This window comes from Idiotropiscis lumnitzeri, chromosome 4 (genome assembly GCF_059441095.1).
Source record: "Idiotropiscis lumnitzeri isolate Australia: NSW breed Sydney's pygmy pipehorse chromosome 4, RoL_Ilum_1.0, whole genome shotgun sequence".
NCBI lineage: Eukaryota > Metazoa > Chordata > Actinopteri > Syngnathiformes > Syngnathidae > Idiotropiscis > Idiotropiscis lumnitzeri.
Window position 1 is genome coordinate 20,246,115 of NC_142394.1, and position 19,294 is coordinate 20,265,408.

Genomic DNA, 19,294 nt, shown 5'->3' on the forward strand with positions numbered 1-19,294 from the left:
AACGACTCGGAGTGCAGATAAAAGCCTTTTTCCGCACGTCGGCGTACGGGCGGGGAATGGAAAGAAAAAAGACAGTGAGATCAGAAGAGAAGTTTCTGTGATCTTGGATGGCTCAGTTGATTCGAGAGAGCTTCTCGGTTCCCAGAAGAAGAAGAAGAAGAAGGACGGGTTTCTGTTTTTGATGCCGCATCTCTGACAAAGACAGAAACTAGTTTGAAAAACAAGCGTTCCCTTTTGTCTTGCTTTCTTGTATTTTCGGCTTTGATGTGGAGTGCCGCGACTAAATAAAGACAGCAACACTTGCCCACATGTTGACGCCGTCTCACTTCCACTTTTTTTCAGAGGAGGAACATGGCTAAGAGTGTCCTATTCCGAGCTGCTTTTATTGACAAAAGGACACCTGAAGCGAAAGCAGACATTCTTCACTCACTTCAAAAATCTGCCTTTGATACTCGCGCTTTTTGCTTCTCCACTGAATACGTTGCTAGTTGCTTCTAAAAAGATGGCGGCAAAATGACAAAGTGACTAAGACACTGATGAAAATTTGCCTGAAAGTAACATTTTACGACAGACTTTTTTTTTTTTAACTCAATACCTGAATGTTTGATACCAGCACAAATAACAGCTGTCATCGCAAATGAATCCAAATCCCGAATCTAATTAGCAGAATTCTGCACTGACCTGACCCATGGGGATATCTGATACCCCATCCTACTCACAACCCACCAATTTGACCCATGAGTAACCAAACAAATATCCAAACCAATAAATTTAACTAGATTCCTCTTTTTTAAATGAATCCTGAACAGGCCCATTTTTTTTCATCCGGGATCTTCAATACAGCATTTGGCCTACAATCTGCAAATTTGACAGGAGTCTAAATATCGTATTTTCACAACCATAATGCTCACTTTAAAGTCTCTAATTCCCCCCAAATCAAAACTGATGGGCCATGTCGTGCGACGTGCCTATTCTATAGACTAAACAACTCTCCCGGCCATCGAGCCTGTCCCTCTGGGGCATTGCAGAGTGCATGATGGCACACCCTGCTGGCCAAAGTCTGAGACATCTATCCTACAAATTGAGTGTGACAAATACATTATTTGAATATGTTTTTTCGGTGATGGTGCAAGAGAACGCTGGACAAAGGGGCAGCTGTCCACAATGTCGTAGTCTGTCTTATCATTCATGTTATTGCAAGCAAGCAACATCACATGTTTAGGCAACAGACTGCAAAAAAACAAAAAAAACAACCACACCACTCACATCTCTCTAACCTGACAAGTCTGATAATCTCCCAGAATGCCTCAGTACTGTTTTTGTGTTATTTTTATTTCTTTTGGTGATAGGAATGGCATGAGAAATGCATGTTTTGTGTTAATTGTATTTCTTTGTAGCATTATTTGCTTGTATGGTGTTCAGAGATATTTATGGTTTTGATTTGAAACCATGACTCTAAGGAGTGTGGTGACCAGTGACATCCCTCCCCTGACATAGTCAATTAGATGTATTGACATGACTCCCCTGACTGGTCTGAGCTGAAGTGCTGCTATCAGCCATTAGCATGCGCGAGCTAGCATGCTAACATGCTCCTCGTTGTGCGGCCGCGCCCAGTATAAGTATTAAATACAAAAATAGCACTCTCAACTGGTGCTGCACCCTTTCATACAGTGCGTCCTAAAAATGCAGTAATATATGCCCCCCCCCCAAAAAAAAACGTATTTTAATGGAATACTTCACAAGTCTGATAATATTTAATTTTTTTTTTTCGCCACCAGTCAAACCTGAGGATATTTGATACCGCATCCGGTCCATAATCCACAATTTAGCTTTAACATGACAAAAATGAGGAAAGATTCAAGCTTACTGTGCATCTGACATGTGTGCTCCCCTGATCACTTCCTGGTTCTCCACCAATCAACAACTACCATCCTGCCATGCATACAGTACTTTCACAGACTTTCAGATTTTAGGAACGCGCGTTTCTAAGAGCAGGTTCAGTTCAAAGCAAGTGAGCATTAAATTGCACAAGTACGCTTAGTGACTAATTTGTCTCTTCTCCCGCAAACACGACATGCACAGTAATGTCCGCTTGGAATACGAAAATAAAAAACAGCCTCACTGAATGGAAAGCAGCTGGATTGCGCAGCTCCAATTTTTTTCGGAGAATTACCCCAAGGACGTGTCATAAGAAAAATTCTAATTAGACTCAATTTTATAGTTCTACCTCAGCCACGTTTAAATTATTTGGATCATGTAAAGAGGCAATGACATAATCAGTTAGAAGGATTTGTGATGGATTTTATGGAGACACAGATGATTCCATATCAGTAACTTACACCTAAACCTTGAAACCCTGACACTGTATTAAAACCCTAATTTGAAACATTAAACCCAAACGATGTTTTAGCAACCCTACGTTGAATCCCCCAAAACCCTACCCCAGTCTTAAAATCCTAACTGCAGCCTGCAATGCATTTTAGAAACACAAATTTTGGATTGAAATCCCGCTTGAAAGTTTAAGACGCCCTGAAACCCTACTCCTCGTTTGAAACTCTGAACTAATCTTGAAAACCTAGTTTGAAATTTTAACTCAAACGTGAAATCCTATTCGTGGATGGAAAAAAACAGACTTGCAACCTTACTTTGAAACCCTAACCCAAGTTTGAAACTGTAATCCAACTGTAAATAGCAACACAAATTTATCAGCCTTGCAAGCATCATTTTGAACCGTGACATGAATCCCTAACACTCACATCAACATTGCCTACACGTTTCCAAAATGCTCCGCTTTTTTTCCACTTAAGCGGCAGATTTTGTCCAAAACCTGCATCATCTCTCATTCTCAGAAGCTTCTTCTTCATATCATAATGATTTCATATTTCCTTTACTGCCGAAGTGTCCAGAAGAGGACGACGTGTTAAGAAAGTATGCCGCTAGGGATGGGTCTCCTCAACAACGTGTGTGCTCTACCACATAAGGTGGTGCTGTTTTGGTTAGCAACAAAGTTCAAATGGACTAAGCAGCTGGCTCATTATTTCTGAATCCTAATTGGCTTGAAACCCAAATTTCTGGCTTTAAACAGAACTTTGAACTGTAGAAATCCCATCCGTGACTCGACACCTTAATTCGCAACACTAAATCTTGTTTAAGACTGTAATCTTGATTGGACCTCCCACTTTAAAACCCTAACCCTGTCTCTATAACTTGAAACTGTAATCCTTTTTGAAACCATATTTGGAAATTCTAACCCTAAATGGAAAGTCAAACCTATTTTTGAAACCCTAATCCTGATTCCAGAACCTTCTTTGGTACCATGCTTGGAACCCTAATTGGATATTAAAATTTGAAACCTGATTCATTACCCTGATTTAAAACCCTAACCCTAGCTTTAAACCCTACTTTAATACCCAAACTTTGTTTTGAAACTCTATCCGTCACTTGAAACCAGACTTTGAAACTATAACCCTAGTTTGAAACCATAATCCTTCATTTCCGGCGCATTTGAAATGTGGTGTTGGATGGGTCCTTATCCTTACCCACAATTCAACGGGGTCTGATGTAGAAGATTATTCAAGCATCAACATTAATGTCATTTCTTAAAAGAAATGACGCGTGTGTCTAGCGGCTTTCCCCAAGAGAATTGATTCTGGCATAAATAATGCACGGACAGTAATGCTCTACAAAAGGTGTGCTGAGACGCCTTTGTTCAGGGAGCACTCGCGACAGGCGCCGTTGTCATGTAAAAATTTTTTTTAAAAATTAACTCTGTCGACCACGGTTAACCTTTCACACAGCCGCCGTCCCGCTTCTATTACGGCTCTCAAACATGGGCCCAAGATGGGAAATTGCTGGGTCGCCTTTGTGGCCTCCATTCCGTGTCATTGCTGCGGGATCTCTTTTTGAGAGAGGTCGGCATCCCGCTTGTCTCACGTCTCTGATAAAATATTAACTTTACTGGCAGCATAACAGGAGCTTTGGTTTGACTGATGTAAGAGCCCGCATTAGGAAGCGACCGCACATCAGTCTACTAGAACACTCATCCAACATAGTGCTGCTGTTATGGTTAGCAACAGACTTCAAATGGGCTTAGAAGTCCAATAATATTGGAGGAAATGCCGTGCCGATTTCCTTGTGCGCTTCAGACAAACAAGTGCCTGCAGGAAGTGGCCGGCGCGTTCTCCCCTCGTTTGCAGTTCTATCCCCAACAGCAAACACAAACACACCCACTGGCTCACAACTTGGGTTGCCTGATAAGATGAAGGCGGCAGCGGGGTATTCTGCCACCCCTCCCGCCCCGCCACTAAATGTGTCACGCCAGCCAAATGTCAGAGGAGATCCCGTCAGAAGATATTGATGCAGGCTGCAAAATGTCAGATGGGAAAAGGAGTCATGAAAGCCACAATGGTGAAGAGGTGGAAGAGGAACAAAGAGGATGGAAAAGTGGTGCACGCGTGTTTGCCTTCGCCGAGCACCTGTGTCACTGTTAATGACTTGTTGTTGTGTGACCTGCTTTCTTTTTGGCAAATGCTAAGCTGTCAAACTTCTTCAGATTTCATCTGCCCTCCCCCACCGGCCCGACTCAATATGCTTTGATGTAACGGTGTGAGGAACGAACAGGCAGCTCGCTAACCCAACTTGTACCTTGTACCTTTTTGTCCTGATTTTGCACTTTCCCGACCAAGAATGTCAAAAGCATTCATGTCTTATAACTGAACATTGAATGGTTTAGGTCCTGAATACATTAAAGAAATGCTAATTCAATAGAAACTCAGTCGGGTTCTGAGGTCAGCAGAAGTCAATTAGTGGAGGCCAGAGTTCAAAGCAAACATTTAGAATCAGCATTTAGATGTTGAGCTGCACGCAAATGGAATAAGAACTAACGTCAACCCTAAGTGCAAATGCTTCGAAATCCAGTTTAAAATCATAAATCAATTTCATAATAATTTTTTTCCTAAATTTGTTCTTACGCTTTGTGTTCTTTTAATAATCTTAGCAAACTACTTTTTATTTCTTTAGTTTGTTTATGTGCATATTTTGTCTTTCTCTTTTAGGATAGTGACAGCGAAATCCGATAAAAACGGAGCTCAATCATCGTTATAGAAACTTGACTCCTCCCATGTCAGTTAAGTTGCACTGTTGCTACAAATACTGACCATACAACCGCATTAAGATAAATATGCTTTTTACACGTTAGGGTCTTATACCCCGTGTTAATGATTGTCATGGTGGAAACATTGGCAGCCTACCAAAGGCGGTGTAGAATTCCTCCTTGGTCAGGCGCTGGTCATCGTCGACATCGTTGTACTTGAGCAGATCCAACAACGTACACTCGCCAACGTCCTTGGGCAAAGCCTGGTGCTTCATCACCTTGAGAGAGGAGAGAGGGAGCTAAGACGGCAGTCAGATTATTACTATGATATTATTTATTTTATTCATTTACTTTTTAACATGCTACTGTGTTAATACGGATGATGGTGTTGCTAGATGACGCCACATTTAGCTCACTTTGTAGCTAAGAGGCAACGTAGCAAGTTACCGATGACATTGCAACTGACTGACATCGTCGCTAACCAACATCGCAACTACTTCAGGAGAGATTGTGAATAATCGCAATTGCATCTGAACGAAATAAACGGCATAGAAACTCACCAACGTTGGGGCGACTCTAACTTACGTCACAACGAGCCAGCGCTGTAAATAATCAACCTCTTAACTAACCAACCTTGTAGCTGAGTAATATTAAGTCCGACCAACATCATAGCTAATCAACTCTTTAAGTATGTAGCTAACTGACATCATACCTAACCAACGTCAAAACTAATTGAATTACAGTGACCGCGCTGTTAATCAGTGATGTCTACGAACACCGTTGTACAGTTTAATCTGGTTTTCGAGACTAAATGAAATTGAAAAGATGCATCTAGCAGGCTTGTGAAGGGCGCCTTCAAAGTCACGTTGTGAAACGCTGCACTTGCGCATCTTCGTTTGACGTTACGGTTGCCTGAACAAGCGTTCCCTCCTTGTGTGCTGCTACGGGGCGCAGCGTGTTTATGTAAAAACATGGAAAAATATGTTAATATTAAATTGAGATGTCAAAGCTGGCAGACAGTTATTAAGGCACTTTGAACTGCAGCTGGAACATGTGAAAATGGATCTGAAGAGACATTCTGATCTAGAACAAAGCTAACCAAAGTGACGCCGCCCGAAACCGCCTCAAGATTGGAGGCATTTAATAAATGGATCTGTCACTATTTTTATAGAAATAAAAAAAAACATCACAAAGTACAAAATTACATCGTTATTCCCATAAATTGTAATCGTAACTGTTATTCAAAAAAATTTCATAAAATAATTAACTCATTTATTCCCAGCCGTTTTCACGAAAGGAAACACCTCAATCACAGCGGGGTTTTTTTTTCTCTTTTTTGACTGATTTTGTAACGCCTGCACAATATTGTGTTCTAAAGATAAAAACATGGAGCTATGACGCCAAAAAAAAAAAAAAAAAAAAAAAAAAAGGCTATGACGTATAAATACGTCTTTGGGAGGCAGGGACTACAATTTTGAAAATGTAAATATATGTCTAATGGATTGAATGAGTCAAAATAACATTTTCTACAAAGAAATTCAGATTAATTCTCAGAAGATAATTGCTTTTGTCGATTAGAAATTCAGACTCTAAATCATCAGATTCTCGTACTACTGTATTAGATACTTTTTTTATAAGATACACTTTGTTTGCCATTTAATACAACAATCTCGTAAGAGTACTTGTTTTCGTGGAAAAGAAAATTTTCAAGAAATACTAATGATGCAATGAAAACTTGTCATGCTTAGAAATTCTGAGTATTGAAAACTCAAAACATTCACAATCAAAGTCTCACCCAACTGTTTAATATATTGTTAGTCTTATGGCATAATTTCCTTTGTCCTGTTTAACATTTTATAACAATATCGATCAAAAAAACATAAAACACAAATGTGCAAAAAAAAACACTAATGTCCTAAAAGTTAGTTTTTTCTTTATGTTTGTACTTTCTCAGTTATCAGGTCAGCGTAATCTTTCGTCCTTTCCAAAAATATTCAAGGATGTCTTAGGCAAACAATGCCAGATTCAAATTTGGCGGCGATTGGCAAAATACCTGACGTAGAGTTCAGGCACAAACATTCTTAGTATTTTTTTTTTTTCGATTTACCTGCGAAAGTTCGCCTGTTGAGATTTGCCCATTGCCGTCCCCATCGAAACTTCTGAACATGGCGTCAACCAGCTGCTTCCTGGCGGCCATGTTGTCCTTGTGAGTCCCACGTTCCGCCTTTGTCGCCGCGTGTCTTTTGTCGTACACGTCCAAGACCTTGGCCTTGAGACGCCGGTAGTCGCTCAGTCTGCAGCAGTCACCTGGAAGGAGCAAAATAGGCAATGTTAAACGTGACGACTTAAAGGTCAATCACTCAATTTACTATTTAGTTAGCATAATATAGAGTTAAAAACAATAAAATACTCCTCAAACATTCGAGAGGGATCATACATGCTAAATTACATCAGCTATCAATGTCATTTAAAACTCCACAATTAGCGTGAGAAGCTAATTTAGCTGTCTCCAGCGTCACTCAGTTAAATGTTAAAGCTAACCAGTAGGCAGCTAGCGCGAGATGCTAACATAGAGATTCACAGCGTTTAAAAATTTCCAGTTTGGGTCCTTGATGAGTTGATTTTGTGAAGATTGTTAAAATGTCGGCCAAATTGGTGCCTGGTCTTTGAGCCAACTTTCCTTGTAGCGAGTTGAGGTAGGGGTGGCGTAGTCGATTAGCGACCGGATCACAAATCCGGTGTTGCCTTTGCAAGCCACCATCACTGGCTGTAACATCACTGACGTGAGGGGGGCCACGAGGAGGTCGCGAGTCAAACGCGGAGCAGAGTCACTGTCAGATCTCGTCCGACATCTGCCGCTGTCACAACCACAATTCATCACTGAGGAAATGACTGAGTCCTCATTGGAGATTCAGTAGCAGTGGAGGGAAGGAACAAAATACAAAAACTTCCACACTACGTCTTTGTCTACTTTATTTGAGTGAGCATTTTTCTGGCAATTTTACAACCCATGTTACAAATATTGAAAAAAAATAGCAGGACTTTCTACCCCCTTTGTGAAAATGGGCTGGTTACTCAATTACCAAAGAGGACAAATATTTTTCCAGGAGGTCACAAAGAAACACGGGATGGCATCTAAAGAAATGCTGGCCTCCCTCACCTCAGTTAAGGTCAGTATTCATGACTAAGCAATCAGGAAGAGACTGGAAAAACAACATGACATCCAAGGCAGAGTTCCAAAGCGAAAACCGCTGCTGACCAAATAGAACATAAAGGCTCGTCTTGCTTTTGCAAAACACTTGTGAATTATTCCCAAGACGTTTTGATGAGTATTCACTGGACTGACAAAACAAAAGCAGAGCTTTTTGGAAGCTATAAGTTTTATATAACACAGCATGACAGAAAGAGTACATCATACATCCTCAAACAATGTGGTGGTAATGTGATCGTCTGGGGCGGCTTTTCTATTTCATGACCTGGATGACTTGCCGTGATTGACGGAACCATAAATTCTGCTCCATAGCAGAAAATCCCGAAGCAGAATGTTTGGCCGTCAGTTTGTGACTTGAAGCCGAAGCACATTTGCATCATCATGCATCACAACAATGATGGGAAAATACAAAAGTAATATTCAACTTGTGAATGGCTTGAAAAAAAAAAAATGAAGGTTTTGGAGTGGCCAAGTTGAAGTCCAAACTTGAATCTAATTGGAATGCTACGGCATAACGTTGAAAAGGCCGTTCTTGCTCAAAAACCTTCCAGTGTTGCTGAATTAAAGCAATTTTGCAAGGAAGCGCGGAACAAAATATCTCCACAGAGATGTGAAAGACTCATTGGCAGTTACGGACAATGCTGCTGCTGAGGGCGGCACAACCAGTTATTAGATTTACTGAATAGTTTTATCCGCAAGTCATATGGCGACATTTCTTCTGTCTTGTAACAAGCGGCGCAGGTACAGTACAGAACGCCGTCACGTCGTGTTTCCGAGTTGACACAGGAAAAAGTGTGTGGTGATGGCTCGCACATGAAGGGACGGTTGTGACTCTCTTGACAAGCATCAACGCCAGACAAGCCGCCCGCTTCGCAAATGGCACAATGAATAAAAGATAAATGGCTGTCGGCGGAACCTCAGGGACGTGAAGGTCACGGCCGTCACGGTGCGGTGCATACGCGGACGCGGACACACACGCGCACGCTCCGAGGTACAGCACAAGTAATTTTTTGATTAGACTATGAATGGAGAAATAGATAAATGGGTGATGTTGATTTGTGCATTTTAACAGTATTCTTCAAAGTCTACACCGGAAACTCAGCTGACTATGGTGACAAAAAATTCAGTTTGCTAAAAAAAAAAAAAAATCGGGCAAATCTCATATTGATTACTGACTTTAATTTTCTCGAAAAAGTATTTTAGTATCGTATTTTTGTATTTTACTTAATACAAATGTTCTCTCCCAAAAATCTGATGTCATTCTTGTAAGATTGCAGGAAATGACGTTAAAAATGCCATTTTCTCCGATTGACTTTTTGTTTCCATAAAATCGACATTTACATTTTTCTTTCATGAAAATATTGTTTTGTGATTGTTTTCTACCATTTAAGGTTAGCTGATATTTTTCCTCCTTTTTTCTTTCAAATAAGAAAATACTTAAGCCTTCAAATCCTTTTTTTTTTGTCTTGAGGTGATGAATATCAAACACTTAATTTGTATGGTGCTTTTCTTTATTGAGGAAAAAGCAAACATTTTTATTTTTTTTTAAAATGGACTTTATTCAAATATTAAAATGTTTCATATAATTATGGGGAAAATGACTTATCAAACAACTTCTTTATACCTATTGGAAACAGCAAATGCGTCATTTTCATTTTGTTGGTTTTGGCGGCCGTGAAGCAATCTGCAACATGCATCGCTGACACCTAGAGGCCTGGAGTGGAATCATCTCAACTACTCGACATCCTGATCAAGTATCTGGAGAAAAAGCGCCCCTGATGTGTATGGTTTGATTCAATTAAATACAAATATATCTGTGAATTATTCAGGTAAAAGGATAAAGGGAGCAACAAAAGGAAAAACAAAGAAAATAAATCACGTAGCAACAGAATCCCCACCTGTGATGTGGATGATTTGAATCATGTATTATTCAGAGCACATAAACAAAATAGCCTTGCGTGATGTTTTTTATTTCATTCTTTTCAAAGCTTGTTCACGGGCGCTTGAAATGAGAAATCATATGCTTTGTCAAAAAGCAGCTGTATCAGAAATATTAGATGTCTTTTTATTTTATGTGGCCGACCAAAATGAGATAGCTGAAAATGTGCGCGATCCATCCAGACAAAAGCAGGCGAAGGTTGTGAAGACGCGTCCGCTCTACGACTCCCAGCGGAGCTCTTCGGTGCTAAAGCGCATTTATTCGTACATGGAACCTTATTTATATCGATCACGCTCTGTGATTTGAAATACAGTCAGTTGTTGACAAAACTTTTGTTTCTTCTTTTGAACTGAAGGGGCATACGTCACCGTGGTGACAAATGTCAGCTGTCCCGGCCGAAACACCACAGGGAACCTATTTTGTCCCACAGAATTTTCATGTGTTGTCCATCTGGCGCGTTTATTTGTAAGAATATGCACCACACACTCAACATGAAATTATGACATGACAAAAATGATTTAGTCAGGGGGAAAGGTAAAATCTTACCATGGTAAGTAAGATTGCAATTTGGGGATAAAAAGTATTAAAAGAATTGAATCACAATTTTAAGAAGGGAAGAAAAATATTCTTTTAAAAAAAATGACTTTTTCCTCTTTGCTACTTTTGCTCAAACAAATTTTATTTTGTGGTGTTACGACGAAAAACGTTCTAAAATAACACGGCTTAGTGAGCTCATCTTGAGAGTAATGACTGATATTTACTTTACGACAGATTTCATTCTCTCAAAATCACAATTTGTCTCTCTTAAAAAATGCCAATTTTGTTCTCATTAGATTCCAAATCTCTTTTATTTTAAATAGTTTTTTTTTTAAAGAACACCACATTTAATAATGCAAGATTGCAACTTTTTATTTCCCACTAAAATTTACTTTTTGCATGATTGACTTTTTTTGCCCAAAAGTTAGGTTTTTTTTTTCTTCCGACAACTTTACTCAAATGTATGTTTTTATTCTTGTGATATTTTTCTTCTAAAATTCTAAATGATTTTTTTTCTTTAAGAAAACATCTTAAGTACTTTTTCCTTGGATAACTTTATTTGTACTTCATTCTCTTTAGGGGACAACTTTATGAACCAGGAATTTCTTTCTTTTCATTTTTTTTCTAATACTCTTTTGTAAAGTGCAGCCTGCAAAGCTGAGCGACTTACATCATACAATAAAGCATTGAGAAGAACTCTCAGACTTTTAGCAAGGTTATAAACATTCAAATCTGTATAAGTAAATGTGGCGCGCCGTTTTTCTGTCTGGCGGGCGAGCAACCATCAGCTCCAGTCTACACTCTAGCAATTGTCAATGGACGCCTTTTTTTATGTGAGGAAAAATAAAAATAAAATTAAAAAAAACAAATTTATTTTCAGACCAAATTCTTTTTTTTTTAAATTTTAATTTTCACTTAAAAAAATGTATTGAGTCTTGGAAAAAGAAGAAATTACCACTTAAAAATTACTTTTTTTTCTTCATTTTCCAGAAAAATGCTATTTTCTTTATAAAATATGACTTAATTGTCATAATATTCAGATTTTATTCTCATTAACTTCTTTTTTTGTGTGTGAGAAAAAAGATACACCTTATACAGAAAGAGTATAAAAGTTTATTTTTGTATTAGCGTGTGTAAAATAATAATAATAATAATAATAATAATAATAAAATGCTCCGTATGTGCATTTCTGTGCAAAAAGTAAGATTGTACGGACAAGGTAGTGGAAGGTCTTTTTCAATACAAATTTGTTCCTTGAAAAAAATTCGTTTAAAAAAAAAAAAAGGATTCTTTGTTATATGTTATTGGACAATAAGGCAGTCCATGTCTTTTTTTTCTGATGCTTCAAATAAAAGCATAATCAGCAACAATGCTTGCTGTGCACGGTTGTAACCGAAGGTACTATTAAAATCCCACCTTGCACTTTTATTTCTGACATGAAAAACGGTTGCTCAGCAGCCGAGAGCGAAACCCGAGTTGCGAGCTGCGCATCCGCCCGTGGCCTAGGCCGCCGCCATTCAAGCCATCCATCAGGATGGTGACAAGCGAGCCGGCCCCAAGCGCAGGTCACTGATGGCAATCTTGAAGGGCGAGTGTGGGCCGCGACACCTGAGCTCGACAGTAAACCAACGCGTGACGCCGCACATTTACAGTTCACATCAAAAGCACCAGCGTCTCATCTCTTTAAGACAAGGGCTCAACTGATATGATTTTTTTTTTTTTATGGCCGATTCCAATATTTGCCAAAATAAAACTCTGAAAACCGATTAATCGACTGATTTATAAAAAAAATAAAATAAAAATTATGTTGAATAAAATAAAAACATTTTAACAATAAGATATGAATTACAGGTAGAAAAATTGACTGTTTGACTAAATTTTGTCCTTTAGGTCTTGTTTAACTTTACAACAGAGAGAAAAATCGTCGATTTCTTTTTTCAGATTTTTCTTTTTTTTTTTGCGGTTACAAAATATTTGAATGTCATCATGATTAGAATTCAAAAGAAGCTCTAATTGTAAGTCACTAAAACATGTAGAACAGTTTGAACCCAACACTCAATAAAGGAAAATAAAAACATTAAAATGTATTGCACATTAAAGATAAATATCTAAACCTTCACCTTCTAAAGATTAAATGCAAGTGCATTGAATTTAAACGTTAAATACAACTGAATTTGGCAGTTATTTTTTTTGCATAGCAGAGAATCAGTTTACTAGAATAAGCCAGTCGCACTCCAATTGATCTCCCTTTATTTTCATAATTGCTTTTTTTTTTGTTTAAAAAAATAGCATCATGTTAAAGTGGTATGTTCCTCTGTCGGTAGCATTCGTCGGGAGCAAGTTGACTAATTGACGACTGTACTTTATCTGTCCGCCTTCAGTCACTTGTGTTGCTTTCCACCAACACCTGAGCAACATCTTTCATTGCGGCTTTTACGGCGTCGCCTCGTAAAGCAGCTCAGACCCCATTAAAGTGGCCGTGTGTTTGTGTTGATTACTATAAATAACCTTTATTGGCACTTGAAAGAAACTGAAACGAAAACACAGGCGGAGCGCTCAGGTTCGTGTTGCCAGCGCGACAAATAATGCGCTAGCTTCTCGGCGGGGGATGGAATCATTCCTGGGATGAAGTGTCGCATGTTTGCCACTTGATTTAAAGTCTTAATAAGGTTCGCCACGACACTTGACAAGCGAGGGAATTCCATGAATGCGATACAATTCAGACACTATTTTCTAAAGTGCAAGCCAGAACTCAGCTGCACAGAAACGTTCACAAAAACGTAGAATTCAAAATTGGCTTGACTTTTTGTATTTTTTTTTCAAAGAGTAACGCTACAACCAAATGTACCTTCCTTGAACCGAATCGCACGCATGGAACAAATCACCTTCTTAAAAACATTAAGGGACCGCCCTTGTTTCTTCAGTTTCCTGTCAAAGGGAAACTTTAGAAATTAGAAATTAGAATTAGAAATCCCTTTATTGTCATTGTACTCAAGTGTGCAACGAGATTAGAGGGCTCCCCTCTCCAGTGCAATACAACAATAATACAGACAAATATATAAATTAGATAAATAAATAAGAGAGTGCAATGGAATTTAGTACTGAATAGTGTATATAAAAACACATCACAATGCTGTTCTGCAAGGTAAGGGTGTTCTCGTGTGTGTGTGAGAGTTCAGAATGGAGATGGCTCTCGGAAAGAAACTGTTTCTCAGTCTATTGGTCCTTGATTTGATGCACCTGTAGCGCCTGCCAGAGGGCATCAGGTCGAACAGGTGTGAGTTTGGGTGGGTATTGTCTTTGACGATGTTGAGAGCCCTTCTGAGGCACCGGGCGGTGTAGATGTCCGACGGTGAGGGGAGAGGGCAGCCAATAATCCTTTGCGCTGTTTTGACCGTCCTCTGAAGCCTCATTCTGTCCGCCTCAGTGCAGCCGCTGTACCAGGTGGAGACACAGTACGTATGCAGGCTCTCGATGGACGAGTGGTAGAAGGCCAGCAGCAGCTTCCTGTCCAGGTTGAATTTCCTGAGGACTTTCAGGAAGTGCAGACGCTGGTGGACCTTCTTTACCACTGCTGTGGTGTTGTGAGTCCAAGAAAGGTCGTCGGAGATCTGTACTCCCAGGAACTTGAACGTGTGGACCCTCTCCACACACACGCCTTCGATGCAGAGGGGGGGCGGCACCGTCTTGTTCCTCCTGAAGTCGACGACAATCTCCTTTGTTTTTGCAGTGTTAAGGTGCAGTCTGTTGTCCTCGCACCAAGCTGTCAGTCTCTTTACCTCCTCTCTGTAGGCTGTCTCGTCACCTTCCGAGATCAGACCGACCACTGTCGTGTCGTCAGCAAACTTGACGATGGTTGCATTACTGGAATATGAGTTAAGCAGTAAAATCCATGAGCTGTGATTGGTCCTTTGGTTACCTCAGCAACTCTGAACAACTGTGATGTCATTTTTAGGGGACAATAGTGACAAAATGGCCCCCTGAGATGGCTAAGAGCGGGTTGATTTTGCTGCTTCACTCATATTCCACAAACACAATATTAATCCCAATGTCATGTTTAAGACAAGAGGAGATGCATAGAACGTTTTATTGCAAATAATTATTGGGGGTTGCCTTCCCCTTTAAGATATTATTGAGACGCATACGATAATAACCAAAATAATTTCACAAGTTTTTACATACATAGCTGCCAAAAACTTGCTTTTTAGGCGTTTTCTGTTTTCTTTTGTGTCAGTTATTCATTTGATACACTTTTAGTGACACCAGACATTGAAATAAACAAGAAATTTAAGAAACCATTGCGCTCTCTTAATATTTTACACAGCTGCGTGTGTTTGCTATAGACATACCAAAAAAGAAAATTAGATTGCATCATACCCTCTCAAATTGAGCTGTACCTTATCTTATATCAATCTTTCGGCTTCAAAAGCCTCCTTGAATCGTATCGCAGCCCACGTTGGAGTCACGTATTGAATTGTCACCCCTAGCTTCTTTTTTTATAATTTAGCAGGTAAACCTGATATTCATCGCAATTACTAAAGCTGTTCTGATATTTTTGACTCTACAGTTTTCACGCGCACACACACAAAGTAGATCACTGTAGCAGGCGAACTGGCAAACACACTGATTATCACGACGTCTCTTGAGGTTGACTGGTAATCCTCTCTGAGGTCAGCAGCAGGTGAATGCACATGCGCGCACACACACACACACAAATGCACGCACTCTCAAGGCATCCTCATCACCAACCATCCAAGCGTAAAGTGATGTAATCCCATAGATCCACTGCGCCGCATGTGGCATCCTCCTCAGCCTTCATCGATTGCCTCCTAAAGCCGTCGACTTGACAAAAAGGTGACGCTAACACGAAGCGTCACCATCTTGGCAGCCACGCTTTATATATTTTATCACCTCTTCCGGGGTGGCTTTGTGAGCGGGGGTTACTTTATTTCCTCGAATTGAGTCAATACCAGTGGTTCCTTTACAAAAATAAATAAATAAATAAATTAAAAAAGGGACGAGAGTTAAACTGGTACGTTTTTTTTGGGTGTTATTGGAAATAGAGATGCCCTCTCAGGTGTAGCCAGAGCCAGATATACTCTTCCCCAAACCCCAGTAAACAGTGCGCCAACATAACAAGCCATCTGAGCGAATAACTCTCTGGTGTATTACCTTTGGGCAAATAAAACCAGAGATGTCATGTAAATCACACAACGTGGAGCTCCTTCTCATAATTCCTCTCGCTAAGATAATGAATACATGTTGAAGTCAGTCAATTGCACGGTTGCCATCCAGCCATCTGCTTAGCGCTTCTTGTCATTCGGGTGGCAGGTGATCCAGTTCACATTGGGCCAGAGAAGTGAGGCGCACCCGGGATTGGTCACCGGCACATTTACGCAAACAATGTACGACAATGGAAAATTTACAGTCATTACTGAAGCTAAAGTGCATCTTGTTGGAATGAGGAAGGAAGCCAGAACAAAATCCAAAAAAGCCATAGCTGCAAGTGCTGATCATAAAAGAAAAAAAATCAGACCTATAAACACAAATACAGTTCATCACTACAGGCAATCTACACAAACTGCACACAGCAAGGCCCGAGCCAAGATTCAAACGCAAACCTCAATACTGTGAGTCAGACGTGCTTTCAAACTACTCCACCATGACGTCCACAACTACATCATGTGACACTAAACCAAAAGCAGCTTAAGGACAACATGCACATCACAATGTCATGCCACAAACGGGAGGGACATCACAGAGCCAGAGGCATGTGCAGCTCCTCCTCACTAGCGCAATGACCACACGATGAAGGTTTGAGGTCACTACCAAATCTTCTACTAACTTTGTTGGGATATTTTTTCCCAGTCGTTTCAACAAACCGTATTGAAACATCCTATGTTTGAATGTATCCTGTAAATTTCTTCCATTCTGTTTCAATGTAACATAACAGAATTAACCATCTGTAATTTGCATTTTAATCGCAGACATATGGGTCATCACATTTATTTCAGGGGGGTGTTTGTTCCAAGGCCAAGTCCCGAGGGACTCAACATCCTGCCTTCCATGAAGTGCAGCCCGTAGATAAATTACTTTGTTGTCCTCCCGCTGCCAAGTGTGAGAGCGAAGTGGCCGAGCTTGCTGCCAATATGGCAGATGACTCCATACATCAGCAAACATTTCGATTTCCGACCATTCATCCGGCAAAAGCAATGAATGCACCTTCCGGACGCCAATATTTTACCGACGGTTGACCTGGATACACCGTCTACCCAGCAGTCGAGCTATCTGTCTATCCATCTATCTTCCTTCTTCGATTAGGCCTTTTCGGCACATATAATCAGATAGGTGACTTGAGCTATGCCGTTGTATCGTCGTGACCTTTTCTCTTGGATGTCTTTCACTTTCCATGGAGGCTTTTTTCCACACTGACAAGTTGAATCCAGTTAAGATTGTGGAGTCACATGTTCAGGCAAAGCTTTCACCGTGTGGACCGAGGTTATCACAGTGAACAAAAAAAAACGAACAAAATAACTCAAACCAAAATGAAAAACTGATTTCTTTTGTGAAAAAAACTAAAAACTAAAATGCCTTTAAAAATACGAAAAATAATTTTGAAAAAGCAACAAAACGTAACTAAATGACAGCAGAATTTTTTTTCAATACTTGTTATACCCCACTTACGCTAATTGGTTTAATTTCAAATTATTATTCATAATTGTTATTATTTATTTAGCGGTTTATGTAAATCTGTAAGGAAGGAAGTCAAACAGTTACATTACTACGCATTACACGGTGATCTTTATTTTATTTATCTTGCACCTGACAAATATTCCATTTATTAAAAAAAACTAAAACTAACAACAAAACCCATAAAAACGTTACTAAAGTGAAGCATTACGAACACAAGAACTAGTAAAAAACTGACAAAAGTGCTCTAAAAATAATTAAAACTAAATAAAAAAAAAGCTAAAGTCAAAATGAAATAAAAACTGTAATTACACTGGCGATAATAAAAAAAAAATCCCAAACTGTTTTAATCATGGTGTGAGCGCGGCTAAAATGAAATAAGAGCTATAATCACGTCGGACACGGCAGACCTTCTTTCGCATCTGGGAGAAAAGGTTCCATGGCATGTACTTGATCTTTTTAACATCAATATACAGTCTTCTGCTAGTTAATGTTAGTATAGCGAGCATTCAAGATAAAAGAACCGACAGACGCTCCCTTAGAACTTTTCATTTCCATTCATCTATTCTGTTTCACTTCCGTCGTCATCATCAGTGCAATCGATGCCGTTGCAGGTGCTTTGCAAGAGTGAAAGCACGTGACATCATACGACGCGCTGCATCTTTTACGAGTGTACTGTTTGACTCAATTTCAAACAAGATGACAGCTTATTGCATTTTTTTTAATTCAGGTCAGATCAATGCTGCTGTCATATATTGATAAACAACATAAGACATGAGTCCATTTTCAGGATTTTTCTATTTTCCAGTTTATGTTTCCAAAATAAAAGAAATCCTCAATTCATTTACTATATTGTGAAATATATTTAATTACTATATTGAACGTATTTAATAATCATTGATGCCAGCAGATACATTTATTTTGTGCAGTTTATTCAGGTCATGTATTCAAGTCTTTAAATAATTAAAAATGACATTAAATAATTACAGAACTCATTCAGGCTTAAATGTTTAAACAATGCAAGAAAATGCCACCAAATAAATTAAATGCAAGTAAAACACATATTTAGATTTAAAAATAAAAAACGAGTTAAGTAAATAGTATGTGTAATTAATAAATATGAACGTCTACGTAAATAAAGTCAAATAAAACTGCTAATTAATAAAAAATTGTAAAAGATTAATAAAACAATTAGAAGCAATACATAAAAACGAATAACAAATCAATGAAACTTAAAATCAAAATGCCAATTAAAAATAAATATGATTTAAAAAGTCTGATTCATGAAACAAAAAAAACTGCCTTTAAATAATGTAAAATGTCATGAAACTTACAACGGTCATATGCAAAATGATCATTGAAAAGGTTCAATATATAATGACCAAATATATTTCACAATGTATTGATGACAATGGATTTCAGATTTTAATTTGATGAATCAATATTTTAATGCTCCATAAATCACCGCCTATTGTGTCCTTATCAATGTGATTAGACCAGTCATGAAAGCCTCCTCGGTGACTTAGATATTCCACGTGGCGATTTGAGCTCACGCTGTGATATGTGTGGAACTTTTAATATCCCTTAATGATAATTTTATGAAAGGTGTAAGAAAGGTCACACTTGAGTCCCCCGGTACAGTTTAATTACACGGGAGGAAAGTCCTACAGGGAAGGTTGCGATGGGGACGGTGCGGAGTGGACTATTCATAGCTTTGATAAGGGAAGACGCCCACGGTACGGTGACCCCGTTGAAGCTCTCTTACTCCTCCTCAAGTGTGTGGTAGCAAAGAGATGAGCTGCCGCATGCTAAAGCGCGTTTCAAA

At 39.1% G+C, this 19,294-nt stretch overlaps 1 protein-coding gene across 3 annotated transcripts in view; it reads right to left on the bottom strand.

Moving 5' to 3' along the window:
• The window catches only part of fstl5 (follistatin-like 5), a 108,950-nt gene that overhangs the window by 39,610 nt on the left and 50,046 nt on the right, over positions 1–19,294 (bottom strand). For 2 of the 3 annotated variants that reach the window (XM_088292909.1, XM_088292912.1), the window contains 2 exons: positions 7,200–7,399; positions 5,250–5,391 (listed from right to left, as the gene is read on the bottom strand). In XM_088292909.1, coding sequence (XP_088149035.1) covers positions 5,250–5,391; positions 7,200–7,399 — 342 coding nt within the window. The remainder of the gene's footprint in view (positions 1–5,249; positions 5,392–7,199; positions 7,400–19,294) is intronic. The other variant, XM_088292910.1, reaches the window with a different exon arrangement.